Source organism: Ixodes scapularis, unplaced genomic scaffold (assembly GCF_016920785.2).
Source record: "Ixodes scapularis isolate PalLabHiFi unplaced genomic scaffold, ASM1692078v2 PGA_scaffold6__148_contigs__length_123643588, whole genome shotgun sequence".
Classification (NCBI taxonomy): Eukaryota; Metazoa; Arthropoda; class Arachnida; order Ixodida; family Ixodidae; genus Ixodes; species Ixodes scapularis.
In genome coordinates this window covers 5076696-5102583 of record NW_024609881.1, presented here as the reverse complement: position 1 = coordinate 5102583, position 25888 = coordinate 5076696, and the positions used below count along the sequence as shown (strand labels likewise).

The following is a 25888-nucleotide window of genomic DNA, read 5'->3' as shown; positions in this document are numbered from 1 at the left end:
ATATAGGTCAGGCAAAACAAGAATATGTGACAGTCACGCATTTTTCGTAAACACCTTCCAGCGGCGTGGAGAGATCAGAACGATGTTTTACCGCATACAAGAAGGGACGATATTCAAGATGGCTGCCCCGCTGTGGAAAAGGTGTATAGGGAGTATTCAATGGCGGTCTTAGCTGTGTGCGCGACTGCTGAGCGCGTGCTCACGGCGAGCTTCCAGAGTTCTTTTGCAACGTGCATACCGCACCATCAAGATTGCCAATCTTAGCTGTGAGCTTGGTTTGAGCGTGCGCTCTAAACATGGCCCTCAAATATGGCGTCCTATTGATGTCCGCAGTACCGTACAGTAGCAGGGTCGTTGTGGGACGGGAATCGGCCGCAGTGCCGATGTGCAGCGATGGAGGTCGCCACGGCGCTCGGCTCTGGGAATCTCCTCCGTGGAAACTGGGCGAAGTGGTTCACCGGTCCCCCGCCTTCGCCCGCCTTCTCTCGCTCCGCTTATAGGCACAGCCTTTATCTCCGATTGCTGTGACAGCAGGGACTTCTCCTCATGCACGAATCATTTGTGCACCTCTATGGCGATTTCGAATACCATGGTGTATGAGCGCTAGTATCGGACATTTCGGGAAAACGATGGTCGCCGCAGGAGCGCCGTTTCATGATGCCGGGAATATTCAGAGGCTGACGATTGTCTGACCGCAGTTCGCATGTGGCTGCCTCGCGCTTCTACATTCCCTAAAAGCAGAGCCCCCCCCCCTCCCCCCCCCCCCCCCCCCCAGCCTATTCAATGGTATATACATTTATTGTTTTTGGAAAGGTAAGAATACGTAAGAACTTTTTTTATTATTATTTTCACTTTTTCTAAAGTTTTTCTAAAACGCTTACTCGTATCGGCAGAATTGGTCGTGACTGATTCTGAATTGTTTCGGCCATTTTATCATTTTATTGTCGGAGCGTGGAAACAATATATAGTAAGAATCCCGAACGACTGTCCGCCAGAACACGGGCGATCTACGTTGTCTCAAATGTCGCCCTTAAACCGGAGGCGCTCACCGTCGTTTCCGGACTCCGGGGACTATACATGTTGGAAAGTGGAAATTTTTATGCGATACAGACTATTTACATTTCTTTTTCTGGATCCTTCATTATGACGAGACGTGGCGGATTTCGTGTAGGCATGGCTACGTTAATCATTACTTATGTATGATACCAGCTTTTTTTGTGGGCTAATAAAGAAGGCAATCATGAAATCTAGTGGGAGCTATAGCCCCGAAAATACGGCATATCTCGGGTCGCGACGACTGGTCGCCGAAAGGTGTCCCAATACCAGGCGTGTTGTTTTACGCGGCTTTTGCTCCCGCCGTTATTTCCGCGCACGCGCAGAACAGGAAGTCCCGGGGAAGTGAACCGAGGCGCGACTAAGATTCTTCTTCGCTGCCGGCGTGCCACGTGCGCGGGCCAATTCGCCGAACAAAGGGGTTCAAAAGGAGACGGAGGAGGGGCTACATAAACAACAAAGGGACAGATAAAAACGACAACAACGACCAAGATTCAGCAAAACAAAAAGAAAGGCGTAAGTAGGGGGAGTTTGTGGGAGTCGGTAGCGAGGCACAAAAGACGTTTCCATTGTTTTTTCCCGCCGGAGTGCGAGAGTCCGAGTCGTGTCTGGTGTAGGCCGTTGTTGAGTTCGGGAATCCTCTCCGGTCCGTCCCCCATCTCGGCCAAGACAATTCACCCGGTTCGCACCGTTAGATTTTTTTTCCCCTTCTATCTTTCTATCGGACGCTAAGGAAGGTAGAACGGAAGAAGACAAAAAGCAAGAAAACCCGTGCACATTATTTGGGAGAAAATTGAAAAAGAAAAGTAGGAAGCGTTCCTCTTCCGCGTTGAAAGAGAACGCTGGTTCTTCTGCAGACTTGGCTCTTGGCGCCGCACAGTAGTGGTCCAGTACGTGATTCGTCCATTTACAGCTTCTGGCACACGCACGGAGGTTTTCTTTCTTTTTTTTTTACTTTTTTTTTTTTTTGCGCGAAGATTGTTTTACAAACTAGGAGGTTTCTTCAGCTACAATGCCTCTTTCGCTCACCGAGATGGGCTTCCTGCGCTGGAGCTTTGGACTAACTGCGATGCTCTCTCTTTGAGTAGTGCAGGTTCGCCAGATAGGGCTTCGCACCACTTGTAGCGCCCTCGTTGTGCGCTCAATCACCTCAGCTTCGCACAGTGAGCTCATCGCTGAGCTTTTTATGCTTCTTTCTAGTGCGGAAGAATTATTTCCATATGTCCGCGCCTCTTTCCGCTCCAGCTGTGAGCTTCTTAGCTTTTACCTGCGCTAGGGCAACGTTTCGATCATTGCTCTTCGATTCCACGTTCACACCAGCGAAGTGCTAGGGGATGTTCGCGTTTTCTTTACTCCGCAGGAAATATATTTAGTGGTCTTTACGTCCCACACCGAAGCTTATAACAATAAACTATCATTAAAAAGAAACTGATACATCGCCGAACCGGGATTGTTTGTACCGCCTGTGCACCCGTCCCTTAATCCACCGAAAAGCTGACGTCACCGAGCCGCATCGCAAGTGTGCAGTGAACTAGAAGTAATGCAAAAATCAGCCACAGTGCCCCCCATCGGACGCATGAGACCAAAAGTGTAAAAAGCCCAGCGCGGCATTGGTGTCGAGATCCAGATGAGTTCGTGCTGCTCGCGCTGTGCCTTGCTGCTTTCCTGTGCCTGCTAAAACATAAAAAAAGGACAAACGTTTGGCACAGGTAGCACATCCTAGCACAGGCTCTTGGTTCGTGGTTATATTAAGCTATCTAGGCCTGGGAGTGCTCGGGAAAAGACTGCTGGCGTCGTCTGGTAGGTTCAACTAAAGCACCTTGATAAAGGATTTTTTTAGAAGTATGCCGCCAACCACTTTTGTGGAAAGGCGCGAGACACGTGCCACGAGCGGGTGCTTCGCCGCCATTCGTTTCCAAGGGACGCTCATGCAGTGCCGCGCCGCTATTTTCTTCCAAGGGCCGCTCCAGACGCGGGCCTCGTGCACTGGCACAATTGACGCTTGCGAGTAGTACGTAACGAAAGCTTGCGCACTAGTCACCTGGACATATCGTACGAAGCCTGGCTACCAGTTCAAAGAGAAAGCCTGGCACGTGACATTCGAGCGCAAGTGCGGCAACTGCGAGATAGCGAGCAAAATCTCACCACGTGAATCAACCGCATTATTCTTAATTCAGATGACACGATTTCACTCACGATGTCGGAGTAGCGAGCGATGGCTACATCTCGCCTTCTAGCCCGCGTTCGCTGCCCGAGTCCCTCGAAACGAAAATACTCTCAAGATTTGTCGAGAAGGGCAAAGAGCGGCCAGCCGAAACGTCGTCAACCACCCACCGAGGTCGCGCCCCGAGCGCGGGGGCGACTCTAATGCGATCGCTCGTTTGCGGTCTCAGCCGCCGCGAACAGCGTCGCAAATAGCTCGGTCCTAACTCGCCACGGTCCGCGCCACACAAAGGGGCGCGCTGACAGCGTCGTGCCCGGACAAAAAGCGCCCACACGTCGCGCGCCGTGTCCCTGTGTGGCCGCTCACACGTGTCCCGCTGCCCATTAACCTGGGAAGGGCGGCGGTCCGGAGATTTTCCCACACTCCGAAGAAGACGACTTGTTCATCGCGGACGTCGTGGTGTGGGGGCCTGACCCCGCCGAAAAGAACACACGCACTCCGATTGTAGCCGCGGCACACAAAAGCGGTCCTCGTTGTGGCGCATCAAGAGGAGGCTTCCCCCCGCAGAGTGTGTTTGCCCGCCAGGAGAAGTACCACCTCCCAACGGGAGAACAGCCGAGAAGCGAAACAAACAGGTGAAACATTGACGACCAGCATTTCTTTTTGTGGCCGTTGCTGTCTTCGGGCCTGAATGTAGCTCCGTAACCAAGCCGCTTGTCCCAACAGGACGCTGCCCGGCGCGATGGGAGGAACCGGCCCCGCTTTTGTTTGCCCGTACAGGTCGGCCGGGTTGGACGCTGCTCTTTAATTTCGTCGCTGGCCGCCAGGTGATCGGGTGGCGTCGCTGTTTGGGGGAGGTTGTGTGGGGGCGGTTTGTTTGCCGCCGCAAGAAAGACGTGGGTTTGGTTGCCTTTCGGGCGCCGACGCGATCCATCTGGGCCCGGGCGACGCCGGCGAGCTCGGCTCGGCATGGTCGAAGGCCGCCGGAACCGCCCCCTCGTGGCATCCGAGTCGAGTCTATGCCACCGCCAGATCCCTCCAGGTTCTTTTCTGTTGCCTACATTTTGCTTCGCGAAGAAGTGGCGAAATCCCCGATTACGGTGATTCGCGACTCCGCTTCTCTGGACACGAGATGAATAGCCGATTGGTGGGTTTCCGATCATCGAGGTGGTGCCTGAAACGCGTCTTCGACTTTTAGCGCCTGATACCGCCGATGCATCCAAGGGGATCCCGAAGTGGCCACGAATCACGTCACGGGAGAATCTGTCACGCTGTCGGATGTAGCGGTCCAGGCGGTTGTTTCTAGAAGTCCCGGAAAAATGTGCGAGCGAACGAGGGTGTGTCTGTTGTCGCGTCTTACGTGGACTGTAGAGCTGGAGAGTGACCTGCAACAAAACGGGCGTCTGCAGTCTACCACCGCTGCGGGGACAGCGCCAGGATCGCGACAGGCAAGATTATTCCGTGACGTCATCAGGTTCATGACGTTATCGGGCAAAATCATAGGACCATATTCGAGGGGCCGGTAAAGGTCGGAGACGGCTTTGAGGCACCACATTTCAGCTTCAGTTCTCAACCAGCGCTACCCTCTTTGCATGACGTCACGGAGTTCTGAATGTACGTTGGGTGACACGTCGGCACTTTTTCGCCGTTTGTTTCTGAACGGTCTTTGCGGGAATCAATATTTGCCGCTTAGGTCATTGTCCCAAATGAGCGCTTTCAACAACACAATCACTTTTTGACATCGTAAAAGAAAAAAACAAAAAGAAAAAAAAAACGAGGACGATCGCGTGTTTGCATTGACAGTGCATGTCGCACTCAGTATACTTCGCTTTATTCTGACATCGATGAGGTGATCCTCGGCTACATGGGCGCGCAGAACCGAAGCTGTCCCTTTTTACGCTTGAATGGCTGAGCCTAAGGCTCTTGCGCAACTTCATAGTACATCCTTTCTTCGAGCCTGGGAGATGAATCTTTTCCACGAGTCGGGCGAGAACGGCCGAAGCCGCGACCAGGTGCTGCTCACGACCTTGGGCCTCGCGCAACGGGCCGAAGGAATTCCACCTAGCCCTCCGGGAGGGCTAATACCCGTGCCACACGGGCCACTTGAATGCCATTTACAACGAATGACATTTGAGTGGACGGCCAATCAGCGCTCGACACTCCGGGTGTGGCGCATTCCACGCGCGACAGATTGCGAGCTGATTCGCCGATCACACGAATGTCATTCGGTGTAAATGCCATTCGAGTTGCCCGTGTGGCAACTCGAATGCACATTTACATGTACTTTTGAAAAGGTCACGAAAGTGACGTATTGGCGTCTGATTGGTGGAGGCAATTGCCTCCACCAATCAAACGCAAATACGTCACTTCCGTGACCTTCTAAAACGTACATGCAAATGTCCAACCTAGGTGCTTTAAACTGCCCATCCCCCCCCCCCCCCCCCTGCCCCCAAACGTCATCACTAGTACGTCACCAGTGCATCAGCGTCGTCGCGAGCAGGTCATTGCAGACTCAAGGCGTTTGCGGCGTCCTCTCGTTGAGCTTCAGCATGTCTGCCGCTTGGGGCGGGTCGGGTATCCACTATCAATGACGTGGTGCGCAGGCCTTGTCTTCTAAGTTGTATTAGTCGAAGCCGTTGACGAGGGCAGCAGGCAGTGTTGACGGACGCCTTCCAAGAAACTTCTTTCCTGGTAGCACTTCTTTTCGCGGAGGGGAAAAAGGTAGTTAGGTGTGTGTGTGTGTGTGCGTTTGTGTTTGTGTGTGTGTGTGGGGGGGGGGGGGGGGGGCAGTTTGGGAACGTATATACTGTAAACGACTTAATTTTCGCGAGGACCTAATTTTTGCGAATTTCGCTAATCGGTCCCGCGAACAATTCTGGAAAATGTAAACAAAGATCCCACCGTGTCGCGAAAATTGGAACCCGCGAAATATTCCAAAATTTCAGCTTTGACCAAAATCGCGAAACATGGAGCTTTCATCTAAATCGCGGACAAAAGAATCCGGACCCAAATGATCAGGGCCGGCTTGCTAGAGCAGCGTCTCAACTCAGCCTGAGACTGGGTGAAAGAAAGCACTGCAAAGGCTGGGGCGCGCGAGCGTCTTGAGACGCGGTTTGAGTTCCGCTCAGCTCGTGCGCTTGCTTTGGCAATGCTTTCTTTCACCCAGCCTCAGCCGACATGCTGTTTCTAGCAACCGTTCCACAATGTCATCACCCTAAACAAAGAGCGCACAAAGGCTTCCTAAACACTACAAAGGACGGCATTACTCTAAACAGAAGGACATTGAGGGACAAGGAACACGCTTCTTCGAAAGCAGCGTCTCTCGAACGCTTTCCTTCACGCAATACTTGCCACTCTTTTTTTTTTTTTTTTTTTTACTTGGAGCGTTTTTGTTTGATTGTTTTGTTTTGCACGTGCTAGTTGCGCGTTCCAGATTCCAGACGCTCTGCGATCTCGGAATATCGGCGTGTTGCGCGCGCCTGAAAGCGCTTCTTTCAGTTTGCACACGAATCCAATCCAAGCCGAGCATTTCTTCTCCGACCACCGACCAAATAGCGCCGAAGCTCGTGGACATCGGCCCACCACCCCAGCATCCAATCAGAGCCGCGCCCCGGCGAGTCACCTGCTCTTGTTGTGGTGCTGCAGCCGAGCGACAGTCGAGACGCGATTTCTGTCGCTCTTACTAGCGTGTCCTCACGCATTGCTACTGGTGACGCTCGCTGGAAAGCCTGGCGTCTGTCTCCCGAAGACTCTCAAGACGCTGTGGACGTGGTGTCGACCCGGGTTCCTGTCCTCTGCGTGCGTCCCACGGTCCCGGTACCTCCTGTCAGACTTCCTCTAAGGATCCCGACTGGTGAGGCTAGTTCGGACGCCTGCCATCTGTATTCGTCTCAAGATTGTGTGGAGCCGGTGTCTCGGTGTCCCTTGTGCCGAGTGACGGTTCTGGTGTCCATGTGGTCGTCGGCGTCGTCTCCTGAGCGGGCGACTGGTTTCGGCGTCTCCGAGTGCGGGCCGTTCTTTGGCGCTCGTGAGTTTCTCTCCATTCACTCGTCAACAGTCCGAGGTGCAAATGGCGCGCACCGTCAGTCCTTCGACCCTCCTAGCCCGCGGTGCCGCGTCTTGGGTTGTGGTTATGCAAGGATGTGTACAGTACAGTATGATGTATCCGATATATAAACGAGTCTCTCGCTCCGCGTGCATTTCTTGCAGCACGTATACGCGTCTCGACGTACCGTAGGAGTTGTCTTTTGCGACGAGCGAGCGGTGATCAGCTACAACATTACTCGTAATCAGCGAGTGAACACTTGTGGCTTTTCGATAACTCATTTTACTAATCCTCGCGTGCTGAAATATGTTCTTGATAAATACCGATCGTGTTCCAAAGTGTATCATTCACATATTTATCGTCCCTTTATTGTACGGAAGGAAGTTTCTCTTATTCTTTTAATAAGACAGCGTGAGCTCCATTTTTATTTTATTCATATAAAACTTTTTAGTTGTTTCGGACGCTCTCTTAAGGCCCTGTCACACTGAGGCAACGCGACGGCAACAAGAACATATCATGTTGTCTAGCAGACGGGCAACTTGTTGCTCGCTTCCTGTGTTGTCCAACAACCCTGTCACATCACGGCAACAGCAGTGCAACATGGACGACAACGAAATTGTTGCCTCGGTATGACAGCTTTTGGCAACAAAAACAGCAGCAACTTGTGTTGGACAACGTGTGTTGCTCCGATCGCTGGCTGAGCGAACTTCGGGCCGGCAACACTACATCACAGATAGTTTCGATGGCAGAGCTAGTTCCCAGTCAAAGTATTTTTCAAGAGCCTAATAAACGCTTACAGAACATTATTTAACTATAATTAAAGTTTCATTGAAAAGGAAAAAAAATATTTAATAGTCTGGTTGGGACACAAATGTCGAAAAATAAAATTCATGTAAAAAAAAAAGTTTTTTTTTTTTTAATTTTTTTAGAGCAAAATTGACGGCGCGAAACGCGATTGAGTAGTCACCCCCTTTCCACTTGTTTTCTCTCGGCATTTCGGGCGCGTGGGGGAGAGCTGGATCGGCTTCGCCTTCACGTTAAGGTGGAAAGAGCGAATGCCAATTCCGTGACGTCATGGACTTCACGCGCAGAGTTTAAAATAAATCTCGTGCCATCAATATTACTCTAAATATTTTTTTCGCGTAAAATTTATTTGTTTGACACCCGTGTCCCACTTAAACTGATCGCAAAAACTTTTTTTCTTCTTTTCAGTGACCCTTTAAGGCTGGCGTGCAGCTGAAATAAGTTGAGGAATGTTTTTACTGCGTGATTACGGAAAGCGATTGTCGAAATGGTTACAGTTACGGTCATGAACGTTTAGATTGGTGATGAAATTAGAGCTACCGAGAGACCAGCTCACATTTCTGCTACTGAAATAAAATGGCACGCTTACTCACGCGCTGATAAAGTATAAGTCCAGGAAAGTAAAGATTAAAAAATCTAAGCATTAAAACGACGGCTCTGATCATGATTGGTGATGCTTGGAACCTGGAAACATCCGCTACCAGACACCGGTATTGTTTCAAAAATCCCCAGTAGGTTTTGGGGAATGCCGCTATCAAATAGCAGGCGGGCGAATAGACAGTGTTCAAACATATTTATTCCACCGATTGTTACGAAGGCCGATCGGGTCGGTGCAGCAGTTTTTATGTACTGTCAGTTTAGCTCAACACCACGCCACAAAAGGCGCTTTGGGGTACTGCCGGTGCTAACTCAATTTTACGCCAGAAAAAGGAATTGCACGAAAGAAAAACCGGACAGAAACACTTCATACGGTGACGTAAATCCCGAACACATATCAACGATCTCCTTTTCCTCGGTTAGTGCTACCGGCTTTGTCAGCGAATAACCACCATTTTGATTGTATAAAGGGCGGGAAATACTCCCCGTGTCAAGTTTTCTAATCGCAGTCAGTGGTTGATGTCGTCCCATGGTAATTTCTGGCCCTTCGAACGCACTAACCCTTTGTAGAGTTACATTTCTAGCGATGCCTAGCCGCACACGAATGAAGGTAAACAATCAAGATGGCGTAATGTTTCCCCGTGTTGGCCCCGCTATCATAGCCCCGCCGTCAACGCGGTGTGACAGGGCGGTCGGACAACAAACGGGCCAACACGGTTGCCGGCCGACAGCATCATGTGTCCGACTGTTGTTGTTGCCGCAATGTGACAGGTTCGACGGAAGCACGTTTTCCTCGTATTTCCGGATAGAGTTGTCCGACTGTTGCCTCAGCACCGCACGTGAGCAAATGCTGGCGATCGGTGGTCGAGTGGGCTAACGCGTATCAGCTCGGCGCGTGGAGCGAAAGCTTGCGCTGCAACACCTCCTGGGTTCGATGCCCACCCCGGGCCCGTTTCGATGTGGATGAGTTTCGTAGCCGCACGCGTTCGTGTAATCACTACTGCGTGGTGCACGTTAAGAATCCCGGGTTAGCGGTTGTACTGCAACGGCTAAGCTCGTTATCTACAGCTACGAGGCAGGTCACCCGTTGAGGCCTGATGGCATCAAGCGCCCTGAACATAAAAGCAACACATTTTTTTTTTCAATAGCCATTTTGAATTCAGAAGTAATAACTAGTGTCAGAAAGAGTAAAGCCTGGCTATTTAAAAAAAAAAATGTGTATAAATGATATAGCTCGCGGAATTTCTCTATAAAAAAATAAAATCAATAGGGCACGTAACGTCACAAAAAATGAACTTTCCCCGAAAAAGAAATATAAAACAATAGGCTCGATTTGGGAAATGCTGCTATTTTGGGACGTCAATCGCGAAATAGAATTTTATTTCACTATCATTCCTAACTCGATATGAATCTGGCGATATAAATAGTGGGCTATATCTTTTTTCTGGGGGGGGGGGGGGGGGGGGGGCAGTTTATTTTGTATCAGGCGTGTCACAATATCCAGCTACTTTGAAAATGTAGTTTTGATAGTTCAGTGTTTCTTCAAGGCGCAGTCAGACTTCTACGTTCATGATACGAAAGGCTCTCCGTGGCGTTTTCCTTTCTTGTATGACGGTCCTCATCCAAAACTGCCTTTAGGCATTTTGGAAGTGTACCTACTATCGGGGGAAAATGCAATGCAAATAGAGGAGCGCGTGGCTCGCGGTACAGGCTGCGCCGCCTGGAAGTGAGCCTATAGGAGCGAGGGTGCGTGGCCTACGCCGATGTGTTTACGCTAGAGGTGTGCGAATAGTGGTTCGAATCGAATAGCGCAGCGTCATCCCTAGCTTCTGCGATGTTGAAAAAAACGGGCCATCTTGGCTTTCTCACGCACTGTCAAGGATATGAATGAGACAGCGCTATTCGGTTCGAACCTTTATTCTCACAACCCTAGTTTACGCCCTTCGCTCGGCGCTCCCCAAGCTTCGGCCACGCACCCTCGCCCTTAGGCTCACTTCCAGGTGGCGCAGCCTGTACTGCGAGCCACACTGTTCGCATTGCATTTTCCCCCGACAATAGATTCGTATGAAGTGCTTGGATCATGATTGTCCGACTGCGTGTTTGCATCGAGTGTATGATGCACGAGGAGTGTGACTGAGGGGCTGTGTACGTAGGATGGTCCCTCCGTGCTTTGACATGTTCTCAGAATGAGCGATCCTGGAGGGATGACGTGTCTGACCGGGTGCTCTGCTTGTGTGTGCAGATGAGCGGCAAGCGCACTCGGAGCTTTAAGATCGCCGTGCACCGCCGGGAGGACCGGGAAATCTGGCAGTCTCAGCTGCCAGGCAACTGCTGCCAGCGGCACGCTCTACGGCAGCAGCGAAGCCACAGCGCCGCCACCACCCCGGGCAGGGGATACGGTCAGTCCACATACTCCCCCGATTAATTGGGACGCCTAAGGGACTCCCCAAACCGGATACAGCAGATGGACTGCCGAGACGCAACATCGGCACATGCCGAGAAACTGGTTGCGTCTTCAGTTTGGGCGTCAACCACGCCAACTCATCCCCTCTTCCCCTATCTTGTTTTCGGGAGATTGGGGACCGATAGGTACGGCGGAGGCATTGATGACGGTCAGCAGAGCGCGTGCGTGGGTGTCCGCACCCACGTGATGAGCACGCTCTAATCATGCATCTGTCCAAGGACGGAAGCGGAGGGAAGCTTCCTCCCCCGGCAAGAAGACTGTACGAAAGTGGGCCAGAGTACGGCATATGCCGTGAATTTAGAAGACGCTTGATGCGCGGTGACGAAACGCGCCGTCTGCCGTGTTCTGTACTAAAAGCCCTTAAAGTCCCCACCAAGGACAGCATCCGATTCTGATCGCATAGTGGAAGGGCTTCCCGCTCTGATCTCTAATGCGCTCTGGTCGCGACTTGGCCGCGTCTGGGGCTTCCCGCGGCCGTGTGTTTCGCTTCGATGTAAAGGTTTCGCACCTTGGCAATGCGCGTCTCTCGCCCTTGCACGAGGTAGCTCTTGTTGGCGGTCGTGTCTAGATTCCATTAGGCGGTGCTTTGTATTCCCGGGATGATCGTCGTGCGGGGGTGCATCCCGGAAGGTCGCAGCGTGTGCCCAACCTGCTTTCACGAGCTGCGAGTGGGACGCTCTTCACGCGGGGGTCGCCCGGAAGGCTGCTTCGGACGCTTGCGTGGCGCCGGCAGCGTTACAGCCGCTTGCGTTCCACTGCGACGCGTAGCGCGGACCTCCGTTACCATGGGAACCGTCTAGTAGTGGGCGGTCGTACGCGGTCGTCAAGCAGTCGGTCCCACTATAACGCAACTCACAATGAGACGATGCAACGCTTTTTTTCCCCTTTGAGAAAATACCGCTTAGATTGAATTCCTTAGATAACTAACCTATGAAACACGCGCCAGTTTTTATTCCCGCGTCATGATAGTCGCAGGAAATGGTAGAGAAGAAGGATCAGCATTCACCCCTGCGACCGTGGAGGTAGGAAGTTTCTGGAGGCGACATGACGCCACCAGAGCTGAAGCCGGGGGAGACTTTCGGTTTGGAGGGACGCGCCCCCATCGATGGCCCAAACCGAAAGACGCTATTGGACGGACTTGGGCACCCTTGGGGATGTTCCCACCGACCTCTGCTTCCGGCTTCACTTATGATTTTCTCCTTTGGCTGGCTTGAGCCGGCAGGTCGCCTCCTCTTATTCCTACCAACATGACCTCAACTAATAATAACGAGAATTATAAAAATGGCTTTTTTATTTGACCATATAAATATGGCGGGAGCTGTGGAAAAAATCTGCACAAGCAGCTTGACTGATCCTCAACCCCTTACAGGTACGCGGCAGTTGCGAAAAACGTGCGCAAGATATTATATAATGCAAATACTTGGCAGACAATAACGGAATGAAAAAAGTCAACTGAATAATCAACAATGGTATAAAATGTTTATTTTCATGAAAAAAATATTCCCTAACCTTACTTGTGCTACAAGAGTTTACATCAAAGTTATAGCGCGTAAGCGTGTCTAATAATATCGGCAAGGTCCTTTCATTCGTCCGAAGGCCGTAATCTGTGCGTGGTGCCTCAATACTACCCAGAGATCCGAGTGACGAGTGGAGTATGTTATAGGTTTGTTTCGAATAAGAAACTATTCGCCTCACGGCATCCCTGTTTATAGCATATACAAAGTCCAAATTCATAGTATTTAAACATATTTAAAAAACCCCAACCTCAAGAAGTTTCTTAGTATGATGATTATAGGACACGCCGCACACGATTCTTATCCCTCTTTCCTGAAGTACAAATAGTTTTGTGCTTTTGGGTTTGGCTGTCGTAGTAGCCCAGTGTGTCACGCTGTTGCCGGCCGCGATCCTGGCGGTGTCACAGAGAGGGAAGTGGACGCGGCAGACGCCTGCTCTGCTCAGGTCGCTCTCTAGCTTCAAAGTTCACAGAAGCTTTGGAAGTTGCAGGAGTTGAAACTCCGTGACGACAGCGACACTCGCGTTCGCTCGCATCTGTTGCCGGGTCTCGAGGACCAACCGCCAGGATGGCGACATCCCCGACAACGTGACACGCCGGCATCTGGGACGCGAGTTGTTACCGGGACCACTTTTAATGTAGATGGGACGCTAAACACGCCAGTCGGGGACGCGTTCCTGGCACCGCAGTTTGGGCTGCTCGAACGACCCTGGGAGTGAGTTTCTTTTTGTTCTTTGTTTGGCTCGCAGGTTGCTCATCGTTGGAGTGCCTGGGCGGCGGTGTCGCCGCGTCGTCCCAGTGGTCGTCCTCCGGGCCGCGACGCGCCCTCGACGACGACGACGGCAACGGAGCCCAGGGCGCCTTCCGCACCATGGTGCGGGCCATCGCCACCGAGTTCCTGCCGGACGGCAGGGACCGCAAGTACTACGCCGACCACTACACGTGCAGGCCGCCACCCCTGTTCGTGTTCGTCGTCACCCTCATCGAGGTGGGTGGCAGCAACAACCCCCCCTTATTGACCGACGATGGAGGCACCCGATAAGACAGCCTTCCTAAATCTAGCGGTCGATAAGCTCGACGGAAGAGCGTCTTTCGGCAACGATCCTTCTTCGTTGCCCACCTGCAGCGAAGAGAGATCATTTCCTAACGACGCTCTATTTTGCGCAAACGTCGATGCAAACTTTACGTCCTTTTGTACGGAACGGCGTTCCTGGAACGCGTTTCTTTTAGGAGGAAGGAAGGAACGCCGCCGTTCCATTTTGCATCGGTGGAACTGGGACGGGAGCTCGTTTCATTTTTATGGGAACAGAAGTAATACCGTTCCATCTTTTTTTTTTTTTTTTTGTCTAGTGAGGTAATTTTTTATTTTATTTTTTATATTTTTTAGGGGGAAGCTCTAAAAAGTAAACAACAATAACTTTAGATCAGGACCTTGCTAACTTTTGGTTACTTAATTTAGGGTTCATTCTGCGGTGTCTTCGCTGGGTTACCCAGCGAAGACACCGCAGGCGAGCTGCTGGACATTGATTCTTTTTTTAGTGCCTGAGATTGCGGCACAAAAAAGGAAAAACTTTTAGTTGAAGCAAAACATACACAACGAGGGAACTCACGAACTCAGCTACTTTCTTTGCTTCCACGAATCCTCATACACTCAGAAATTTAAGGCCGAATACAGCTATCACTGAACTTCCACAAAGAGACCTAGAGTAAGAACAAAAGCAGGTTACTAGACATCGAACGCATCTTTGTAGCTCGAACATTGGTCACTTAAATGATACACAAAAGTTAACCTTTATTCTCTTTTCCCTTCTCCCCCACTTTCAAATTGAACAACAAATCCGACATTCACAAGGACTACCGTTTCTTCACTTGCTCGTATTGCGGACAACATTGAGAAGGAACTGTTGCTAAGTTCAAACAAAGTTCTTATATTGAAACCTGGTAGGTTGTTTTTAAACGCTCGTGGAATGGGGGGTAATCCTTTATTTAACAACATATTAAAATTAACCCGGGAATTAATTCGGGAAGGAGGAGCGGTTAATTAACCTCTCTTCCTTCCGGGTTCATTGTACATTTGGCTCGTCTGTATCGCCCGCTACAAACATAGATATGGTGAAACGCTGAAATATTTGAAGGTGAATATATCAACAAATGGGAACCTTGCTTCCGGTTGTTTCCTTCCCGGTGTCCTTCCATCGCGGCATTCAAATTCTATGTTGCCATTTGATGGGATAGATAAAAATACTTTGCTTGATATACCTAATTATGGTAGTTAGCACATTACAAATGCCACGTTTAAATATACGATACGTTCCATTTTTTTTAACAGTAACCGGAACAAGTTACTTTTCCACATATACAACTTGTGACGGGAACGCGTTCCAAAAATCAGAAAGAACAAAAAACGAGCTTTCGTCCTTTTTTTTTTTTTTTTTTTTTTTTGAGGAACGTGTACAACACTGCTTTACGTGCGCCGTAACAAGAAAATCAGCTTCCACCGCAGGCAATGTGCGTCCAGCGTTCCACCGGTTCCGTCGTTTCGTTCATCTAGGCTGACATAAAGCGGCTCAATGTAGTCTCACCCGGCAAGCGACATTGAGAAACTCGAAGCTGACGAAGTTGGCAGCGCAGCGAGTGCCACCGAGGGGCCGCGCCACGAAAAGGCGGAAAAAGTTCCAGGAAGCTCGACAACTGACCTTGCTCCATAGCGGTCAAAAGTCGAATCAAAATAAATGAATAATCTTGATTTACGAACACTAAATACGAGCACTCCCTAAATATCACACTAATGGGAAACCTTGATCCACTCTAAATGCTTGACCAGCTTGACAGCGGGCATTCAGCAGGTTGGCTGTTTGTCAAGCAACCTTGTTCCCGATGTATAATATTTGTACTCAAGGAGGTTACTTGATCGTACTTTTTTCCCGGTGTTCTTCTACTGCGGACAATTTCCACTTGTTATGTTATGTTTTAGCGGCCGTAGTTTGTAAGTGATCGTCAGGGATCGCGCGCAAAAATTACTGACCTCCGGCTTACTCAAGCGCGTTCATGGTGACTTTGTGTTTGACAGCATACCAGGTTAGATGAATTCAATGACCGAAGCATACTATATACAGTCATGTCTCGTTAATATGGACACCCCGTTGTGTGGACACCATTCTCGGGGACAAATTGGGAAAATACGTGTATTTTTTGTCTCCTTATTCCGGATAAGTCACTTTATGAACGATATTTAGGGATGTCCATATTATGGAGGCATGACTGTATATGCTTTTTCCCAGGTTTTTTGTGAAAAGTTATAAAATAAAGCCGGCGTGGCTTCAGAAAAAAAAAAAAAAAATCTTTTTAGGGCGAATAGTTTGTATGCGATCCAACGTCCTGTGGGGTGACTTATACAACGGTCCTTAAATAAACTACTCATTAGCCTGGGAACATTCGTTCCACTCTAGCAAACTGGTCCGCCGCAAGCGCTTCTGATCCACGCAGCAAGGAATAAAGAAGTGATAAAACAATTAAAAACAAAGCGTTTTGAAAATGTTTCATAACTTTTTAAAGGTCGATTTAACAGCCCACACGTGGTGTTTCAATTGTTTCAAAATAATACGACCCCTAGGTCTCGAGTAGGCACAGGGTTTCGAATAGACCGATCTCACCAGGCAGTTTGACTACGCCACCGCTGCCGCAATGCATCGAGGGAACTTTAGTCTTTCTGCGCGTGTGGCAACCTCGCTGGAACTCTGCGCGTGCTGGGCACGAACAGTCTCGTGCACTGCCGAATGCCTCCTATGAACTAAAGTTACGGCTGCCTCGCGCAAGCGCCAAACGCTTGGTGAGATCGGTCCATCGTCCATCTTTTCGACAAGTCCGTGGAGTTGTATGAAAAAATGAGACCCATCCATGTAACGCCTGTCTGTCTCCGCGGTGGCTTTTTCGAACCCACTGCGGCTTCTCCATACCGGGGACTCGGAATTTTAGGCAGATTTCGAAGATAACAACCATCATTGTGACATAGTTTTTGTGTTTTTTTTTTTAATTTTTAGCTCTTGAATTTTGCAATTTTATAGACAAGAAAGCGCTCTATCTAGTGAATAAAAAAAAACGGTACCTGGACACGTTTTGGGCTTTTTTTAAAATGTTCCACGTTGAACACAAAAAAATTAAACTAATAATTGTATCGTGTTTGAGTAGACAGCTGGAAGTTAGTTGGCCGCAGTCTCTCAGCTCACGGGGAGAAATTTCGCCATTGCAGTGCAAACCGCTCGCCTGGGGCTTTTAAGGTGCACCAGGCAGTAGTGAAGCACGACCGCACGCCGCTGCGATACTCATCCAGATCGAAACGGGCCCAGGGGCGAGGATGGAACCCCCTTGGTTGTGCAGGCCGAGCTTTCGCTTCGCGCGCTCCGAGCCGAGGTGCGTTGACACGCTCGGCCAGGAATCCCCCCGAAAAAAAGAGCCCTCGTCGTTACTTTGCGGCAACTTCCTGGGGTGTGGCAGAGCCGTTCGCTCTCGTTCACACAGGTAACTCTCCGGCGCTCTACCTGACTTCCGGTCTCGCGTTTCCCGGATGTTTGCCCCTTTTTTAGTATTATTATTATTTCTCCCTTCCCGGGTTTTTCACCCTGTCTCTTTGTTTTTTTATCCCGTCATCGGGGTTTTTCACCCTCGGTTTGCTACGACCCGGTCGCTACGACCCGGGTGAGTGGCTGAACTGCGGCTCTGCGCATGGGCGGACGCAAGCGCAGTCAGTCGAGAGCAGTACGTCTGCTACTGTCACGTTTAGAGCGACACCAGTGCGGGACACAATCAGGCCGAACACAACACGAATATTATTATTATTTTTTTTTACATTCTACTAATATAAAGTTTTACCGAGCACGAAATGTTTCCACAATTCTTGACGCACCGAAAAGGCGCTCTTCTCCGCAGTATAGTGAAATACTTTACTAGAAAATGCCTCGGGGCCGACAGCTATTGCGTAGTTGGAACGGCTGGACGCGCGCAGTCTCGGGCTCTTTCGTCTTTGAATTACGACGGGTAGCTGCCACCATCCATCGTCGTAACTTTTCATCAGCTTGAGTCGAACTTTTGTCAAGCTTCGCATTAGACGTTTGAAAGAGACGAACTTGATTCAACTTGAACCTCCGCAGGTTCCCGACGTCCCTGGTTGTAAGTTGGGCTCCGTGTTTTCGGTAAATACAGATAAACCGATAAACCCTGAAAATTATCTCTCGAGCCGGTTTTATCGAAAATCGGGGAAAGCCGATAAGCCCCGATTCGGTGCTTTCCTTGATTTTCAAGCTTCACGGGAACAAAACCTTTAACCTACGTCGTGCTGCCCCGGAACAGAGTTCTCGCTGAACTACCCCGTAGGCTGCTATTTTCTTTAGAACCACACCCCAGGTGTGGTTCTCATAATATGTGTGGGTCTTTTTTTTTTTTGGCGGTTTATTAAATTAAAGTCTTGAGTTTGGCAGGTTCACAAAACTCGGGGGTCGCGTTTCTATCGATACACGTGTAGCGAATATGCGGGTCCTTGCTGACATTTTACAGAAATTATATTTACAGGATAAAAAAACTACTTAATGTAAAATAGGGAGGGGGGCAGAGGCTTTATCCCAACTGAAGGGCTGCGCTGACTAATTTTTCATCCATATCTTTAGTGCCCATTGTAAACAGGATCTTCTGTGTCCAGAGCCCTATCTCTAAAAAGAAAGCTCCGTATTTCTTTTGCGTCCTATATTTTTTTGTATCGCAACATTTAATTAGTAGTATGCTCCAGTATCAAATAGAAACCGTCAATCATTATCACAGATAAACTCATGTAGAGATGCCATCATTTTTTTTCTTTTACATTTTCAAATGATGTGCTAGCTTATGTTGTCATCTGCTCCAAAAGCGCCAGAGGCTGCTCCAAGCCATTATTGTGCCTGCTACAGGACCTGGTACAAAAGGTCAAATGCCACTTTCATCACTGCACACACCGATAAACGCAAAATGTTTGTACAACACCGAAAATTGACACCGGGAAGGGCCGAATCTGTGGTAGAAAATAAACCCTTAAAGGGGCCCTGCAATCATATTTAAGCGTCTACCTTTTTTGCGGTTTCCACGTCTCTTGGGGTCCGGGCAAGCCAGCGGGCATGGAGAGAGTAACTAAATATCAGTGCGTCATATTTTAACCGGAGGACGCGGAAACCACCTCCACCGACGAGGGCGACCCGCGGTACCGAAAGCACGCAAAATGTGACGTATTTGGTCCTAGGCTTACTACTGGTCAGAGCCGCTAAAAGCTTTTTTGTAGTCGAAATACAAAATATAACTGGCGCGACCCGTTTCAATTATTTATAAACGAAGTTTTTGTTCAGTATTTTAGATCAGAAAAGAAACAAATGCAGTTTATAAAGTACGGAAACAAGAAAAGACCCGTCGACATACCCGCCACCAAGCGGCGGAAAAAACGGCGATACTAGAAATAACTAGTGGGATGAGGCTACGACGAACGGCCAGCGTAGAAAAGCCCCGGATGTACGCGGCGGCGCTGCGGTCGTATACCGGCTCAACGATCCGACCGGTTCCGAGCGTTCCGAAGGCCTTCGGCGCGGGCCCTGCTGGCGATTTGGCCATTTGGCGGCATAGCAGCGCGAAGTGGCTCCCGTTCTGAACTGATCTTTACCCCGTGTTTGCTGTCGTTTGTGGCCAATGAAATGTTATGCAGAAATAGTCTTTAATCGCGCAGCAAATGCAATGCGAGCCGCCCCGGCCGCCCGCTTCATAGAGCCTCTCCAACATATGCTTTAGTGGCGCCCTCTCGAGCCGTTGACCCGGAGCGCGGCAACCGCGAATGCTCGATGAGCTCACTACCCCTCCTCTAGTTAATGGCCACTCAAGCCAGGACCTACTACGTCATGAAGGACGTTATTTTTTGCTTGTTTTTAGTAATTCTAATTCGCCTATAACTTTTAAAATAATGCGAAATTTGAGAAAAGAAAACTTTGATTAAGTTACTACGTTCAGTGCGCTCAGGTTCGGTGCAAATTAAAACCAGTCAAAAAGTCATTGCAGGGCCCCTTTAAGGAACACCCCCCAATTAAGAGAAGAATGAAATTCAAAGTTTGTTTTATTGAGACAAACGTTTAGGAGGATGGGGAAAATGGCGACTCAGGTCGTCTGATGACGTCCTCAGCAAAAACATAAGAATAAAATTAATTGAATATAATTTTAAACGAATATAAAATGTTATTATTTTATTAAATATTACAACCTATACAACTTTCACAGTATACGCTATAATACGCAGCAGTAAGGCAATAAACTCCAAACACATCACTTATAACTTGCTTCGTGTTCTCAAGGTTTCATTTTATTCTAAACCAAAAATGTATTTATCTGTTTTTCTTTTGTTCTTTTTTTAATCTGGATTTAGTTTTTTTTTTTTTTTTTTTTTCGGATTCGGGGTTTTTCGGCCTCAATTTTTAATACGACAAAAAAAAAAAGTTTGTGTTTAGCGGTTCGTAGAAAACATGACCGACTATGGTATTGCCGCACCTGGAGGAATGAGGCGTGTGAGCCGAATAGTCGAAAATCGTCCCAGTACGGAGAACAGAAAAAGGAAAGTTCCCGAAGGAAAATGCAGCCCTGTGGACAGTTCAGGGCGGTTCCATTTCGGGCTCAACGTAAAATAGAGCAGTAGATAAATATTTTTTTCCCACGAACCTCCGGATATATTTGGTAGGGAGTTCATTGAGGCGACCGTTCTGATGGCTCCGATAACGATGCCATGCATGCGCAAAGGCGTCGGCCGAGTATCGGACGTTGTTTTCGGAGTTATCCGAACGGTGCACTAAAACCCCCTTTTGAAGGACAGTCTCGAATCGGGATTTTTCGGTTTTCCTCGATTAAGATAAAACCGGCTCGGCGGGTGATGTTCGGGGTTTATCGGTTTTCACCAAAAGACGGGAGTTCTGTTTGTCCGTAATGTTCTCCTCTTGTCTTGGTGTCTGTATCGGTCCCAACCGGGACCAAGTTGTCGCGGAGACCGGAAGTCGCCGAGTCAGGTCGGAGCGGGGGCGCGACACGAGCAGCTTGGGGCAGAGAGCGCGTCAGCCGTGTCGCTGGAATGCCCGCTTTCCCCCCTCGTGCCGTTCTTGGATGCCGTTTCCGAGGAAAAGTGTGTTTGGCCCCCGCCGCTCTCGCCGCCCCCGACGGCCTTTTCGGATGGTGGCCCGCTTTCGCTTCGTCCGTCCTTTTTATCTGGCTGCGTGTTCGAGATGGTTCCTCGTAATAATCCTCTTTATTGTGCGTCCCGCGCCGGCGTTTATCTGCTAATGACGACGCGTCGGAAGGGGGTCTGTTTATAGTTCGACCGACTCTCGGAAAATAGTCTGCGCCGGGTTCCGCTTTGAACCGTCCGGTTTCCGGTGGGTTCGTCGAGCCCCCGCAATGCCGCCTACGAGACCAGGCCTTTTCCCCCAAACGTCATCACTTGTGGTCTCACGCAGCGTCGCCTACGTCAGCATCGCCACCAGCGGGCTCCGCACCAGCTCGTCTTGCAGCGCCCCCCGACGAGCGCGACGCTAGCAGGTGGCAGCGCCAAGGCTGGCGCGTCTGCCGTTTTGTGGTTACTTCCGTCGAGCTTCAGCCTGTCTTGGGATCCACAAAACTATGACGTCATGAGGGGGCCTTGTCCTCTAGGTGTCGGCCCGCGTGGCAGGCTCCATGGCGCGCCGCGCGAGATGTTCGTTGCAGAGTCACTCTGAGAGCCGGAGTAATTGTGTGTAGACGGCAGGAAGTTAGTCAGTCCCAGTTGGTCCCTCCGCAGTAGATGGGCAATTCAGCCGGTGCAGTGCCCCTACTAGCCTGGGAACTTTAACGCGCTTGATACACGATCGCACGCCGGTACGACGCTCATCCAGATCAAAACCAGTAGGGGTGGGTTTGAACCCTAGAACCCAGTATACCCTGCGCACGGCCGGACTAGATTCGCGCTCGCTATCTTACGGCCCCTCCAGCGGGGCCGTAAGCCTATCTTGACTGAGTGGGTGAGTCGGTGAGTGAGTGAGGCCGTGAGCCTCACTGAGATCTGCGCCTATTAGTGCCATGCGGCACTGCCACATAGTTGGGTGGAAGTGTCACTGGGCAGCCGGGAGCTGTGGCAATGCGGTCAAAGGTACGGGAGCGCGTACTTCAGAGCAGTTTGATTAATCTTGCTCGGCCTCTTCGGAATCCTTTTATGGAGCCAGCACGTCTGCCATGAGGGTACCAACCGGGGGGGGGCAAGGGGGGCGTTCGCCCCCCCCCCCCCCAGCGTTCAGAGTGGGGGGGGGGGCAAGGCATGTGTTTGCCCCCCTCCCCCTGAAACAGCCGCCACTGGGCAGAAAAAAGACTGGCCGGCGCCGCCCAAGCAATACCAAGGGCACCGCTCTCCGGTCCTGGGGGGGGGGGGGGGGGGGGGAGAGATTTGGTTTGCTCCTCCACTCAAAAACAAGTTGGTACGCCACTGACGTCTGCCTTTCGCTCTCTGCTATTCGGCGCTGATGTCGGCTGCTTCAAAACAGCTTCTCTTCGGGCTTTCTTGGGTACAGGCATTACATCCTTCCCAGTCCCATCGAACACCGTGGACGCTGTTCCACGGACTAGCTTCCTTATGCAGTATTTTGCTGCACGATCCTCCAGTTTAAGTTACTCGGTGCACGCAACCGTGAATGGAGATTTATCTTTCGCAACAACGTTCTCCCTCGGTATCCCTTCCTTCCACGCGGTGCTTAGCGCTTCACCGTTGTGCGGCCGGTGGAAAGACACGCCAGAAATCTTCCCCGATGCTGACTCGCAATGGGGAACACAACCCACAGCAAGGCGTTGGGCCACGCGAAACGGAAGCCGTTGAGTAGGACGGTGAAACAGCGAGAATAGTTGGCTCGCAGCGTAGTGACTGAAAGATGCCCATGCTGTCTCCTGTACGAAAAAGAAGTGCGCGAATCTTTCGTGGTCGTGGCCCGCGTTCCGCAGCACAAGCTTTCACTCGACGTACTACTAACACGTTTCACTGCGCTCACAATTGTGGTGAAGTGTATGCGTATGTGTATGTATATGTGCAGCGCCGGCGGTCATTGCGCAATCCCTCTACAGTTTCCTTTTGCAACTCGATAAACGCAGTCTCCCCTAATATTTCTCGGCCCATTCGCTCATCTCGAGGTTTTTACGCAGGCGCGTTACTCGGCCGACCTGTTTAATTCTTGGCACACCTCCCATGTACCGTCGTTCTTCCCAACCGGTGATGTCGTGCTTGGCCCTAAGAAAGCCTTCGTGATGGGGGCCACTTAAACAGCGGGTCTCCGTCCTAGTTTCGGGGCCCTCGCGGGTGGGTCGGTCGGTCGGTCGGTCGCGCTTCCCGCGCCCTGGGCGCGGACACGGGTCCGGCCAAGTCGTGGAGTGCCTGGGCGCGGCCTCGTCCCCATCGGACGTCGAGGCGGGGGCCGAACCACGCCCGGTACAAACCGGGAATTATTAATCCGAAGCCCCCGGCCACCGCCAAACCGGGTGTTTTTCTTCGCCGCCGCCGCTGCCGTGTGCTTGCAATGATGAGCCTCGGGAATGCCATCGGAAAGAAACTCCGAGAGAGCAATTTATACCATGCGAGGCATTTTCAATTGAATGGCGGACGCCTCCCGCGCAAGTATAGACAAACGCACTGTTTACAAGCAGTCTTCTCCGACGAAAGGTGTGGCCACTCCGCGTGCGTAGAACCGCGTTAAGAGACGTATCTGGGCATGCGCGGCACCGACGGCAGCACCATCGACGTGACATCAGAGACTTTGGCGCATACACGGCTCGAACTAGGGCCATATCAGCAGCCTTTGTAGTGGCCTCGCTGCTGAGCGCGTATTTTCTGCAGCTCCCATTTGGCTGCGCCCGAACGTCCTCAGTAGTGGATCCAGGCGGCGCCGCCTAGCTCGAATCGGCGTCGCCAAGACTCCCCTGCCGCTTCGTGTCGAGCTTGAGCGTCTCTTGGGATCCACTAGCGCCGACTTCATGCGCGGGCGTCGTCTTCTAACTGCCAATATGCTCACGTTTTTAAATGCGTTTACCGCCTCGGTGCAATGCAGCCGTCTTTGGCTTGGACGGTCGTGCTTTGGACTGGACTGAATTCGTGAGGCCATACTCTTTCCCTATTAGGTAAGAGGGAAGGAGTCTTCTCGCACGCTTCTAACGGCGCGCCGCTGTTCCCGCGCGCTCCTCTCACGATGGTACCGGGGCCTAGGCGTGTGGTTTCGTTTTCCCACTGTGTGCACAACGTACACGACAGCGTAAAACTGAGGCGTGGCTGCGACGCCGTTTGCGCGAAACCTCCGACATCTGGAAGGAAAGATGAGGGAGTTTTCGTAGGTCGTTTTCGTAGGCTGTTTTCGCAGTTCCGCAACTCTGTCCGCAACCCGCTACGATACCCGGAACTCTACTGCCGAGGCCATCGGCCCGCAGGCGCACTAGCGGCCTCTTCGTTGCGGGGACATAGCGGAGGGGGAAACGCGGTCCCCGAAAACTCCCTAGTGTCTGTTTAAAAACAGTATGTGGACGGTAAGCGGCGATCGAGGGAAGCTGTGGGTGGCTGCATCTGAAACCGCCGACGCCCGGGACAACAGACTGCCTTTCCGAACAGAACACTATGCGGACCTTTGCGTTGTCGGACTTACCCTCCTTCCCCAATCGAAACTCCTCCGCTAAATGCTGACGCATTTCGTCGAGAATCAGCGTAACCACAACGGCAATTTCCGCACAATGTTATTTTTTTTTTTTATTATTGACCAGTTGCCAGGTTGGATGTTTTTAAAAGATAATTTTAATTTTGCCGTCAAGATTGACACTAGTTGACACGAAGGAACTCAACGAGATGAAACGAATGGTGCTCGTAGTCTCCGGTCGCCAGCTCGCCCCTGACGTTGCGACGGCTGCTTCGCCGTCGCCCAGCAGGGTATTGCGGCGGAGCAGCTGCACGTGAACGGTGCATAGGGCGTCACTAACCCGCAGGCACTCCATACTCCTCTGCTGCACCGGAACATCCGCGGCACTCCGTATCAACAACGGCGCCAAAGCCGCCGGCGTTTAGCCGTTACATTCGCACGTTCTTTCGTGCAAATGGAACGCTAGACGAATCTAGGTTACCGCGTAAGATGACCGTGACACCGCATCCTTTCGCCCGCACTTCGATCGTCTTGCTGTGCCATCCTCGAGTTCCGAGAACAGAGCCCGAGATAACTTCTTTCTCTCGTCGTACCCGCTAAACCCGGCGGCAACGAATGCCACTGTTTTGAGACTTTCGGTTTTTCCCGATCTTAATCAAACGGGCTGGGGGCTGGTTTTCGATGTTTATCGGTAGTCACCGACAGCACGGAGCCCTCGGAATGACCCGTCACACTGCCACCACGCTGCCCTCCAACCCGTCGCACCTGAGAGCACCCGCGAAATCACGATGCCCCTCGAGGCGACGAGCGGCCGTCTTCCCGATGGAAGCATGGCCCGACTCTCGAGGGCCTACCACTCGTCTTTTTCGGCGTGGAACCGACACGTGCAATTAAAGGCGGAGCGGCGTTCCGGCGTGCCGGGCACGCGCGCGGCACGCTGGCCGCTCGCACAGCTGGCGAGCGCACGTCCCTTTATCTTCTTCGAGGAGAAGAAGGGAAGACCCACGTGCGCCTTCCGTATTCTACATCTTGAGCGTCCCTCTTTCTTCATCTTTCGGGAGAGGGGTTGGTGAGTAGGTGGCGTCCCCTCTCGTTCATTAGAGTCATTAGTGAGGCGCGGACTCGGCGAGCGTCGCAGTCCGGTGAGCGGTGTCGGTGGCCAGCTGCCGCGCTCGGGGCGGTCGGCGAACCGTGGCCGCCCCTGCCTCTCCTACGCAACGATCCGCCGCTGCGGACGATATTGGTCGGTCCCTGCGGCAGGTCTGCATTGTGAGGAGGCTTTGGAAGACTGACCACCGTGCGGGCGGGCTGGGTGGCAAATAACTCTGTCCGACGACATGGCATGCACCGCGCTTTATAATCTATTAATTTGTCCGTAATTTGTCACGTAAAATGAGCCGGAGCAATCGATCGAACTACAGAAGGTGCTTTTATCCAGCTGGTTTTCCACGCAGCTCGCTGATTACCCAACGCCAGACCCGTGGACTGAATTCTCTATGTCATTTTGCTCGATCGAGCGTGGGCCACAAGTCGGACGCGAGTGTTACGTAAAGCGTTCGGCTCGGAGCTCGTG

At 51.1% G+C, this 25888-nt stretch overlaps 1 protein-coding gene across 1 annotated transcript in view; it reads left to right on the top strand.

Moving 5' to 3' along the window:
- LOC8034059 (rhomboid-related protein 2) overlaps nucleotides 1-25888 on the top strand; it is a 66723-nt gene that overhangs the window by 23753 nt on the left and 17082 nt on the right. The window contains exons 2-3 of the mRNA XM_002407524.5: nucleotides 10906-11062; nucleotides 13390-13628. Coding sequence (XP_002407568.2) covers nucleotides 10906-11062; nucleotides 13390-13628 — 396 coding nt within the window. The remainder of the gene's footprint in view (nucleotides 1-10905; nucleotides 11063-13389; nucleotides 13629-25888) is intronic.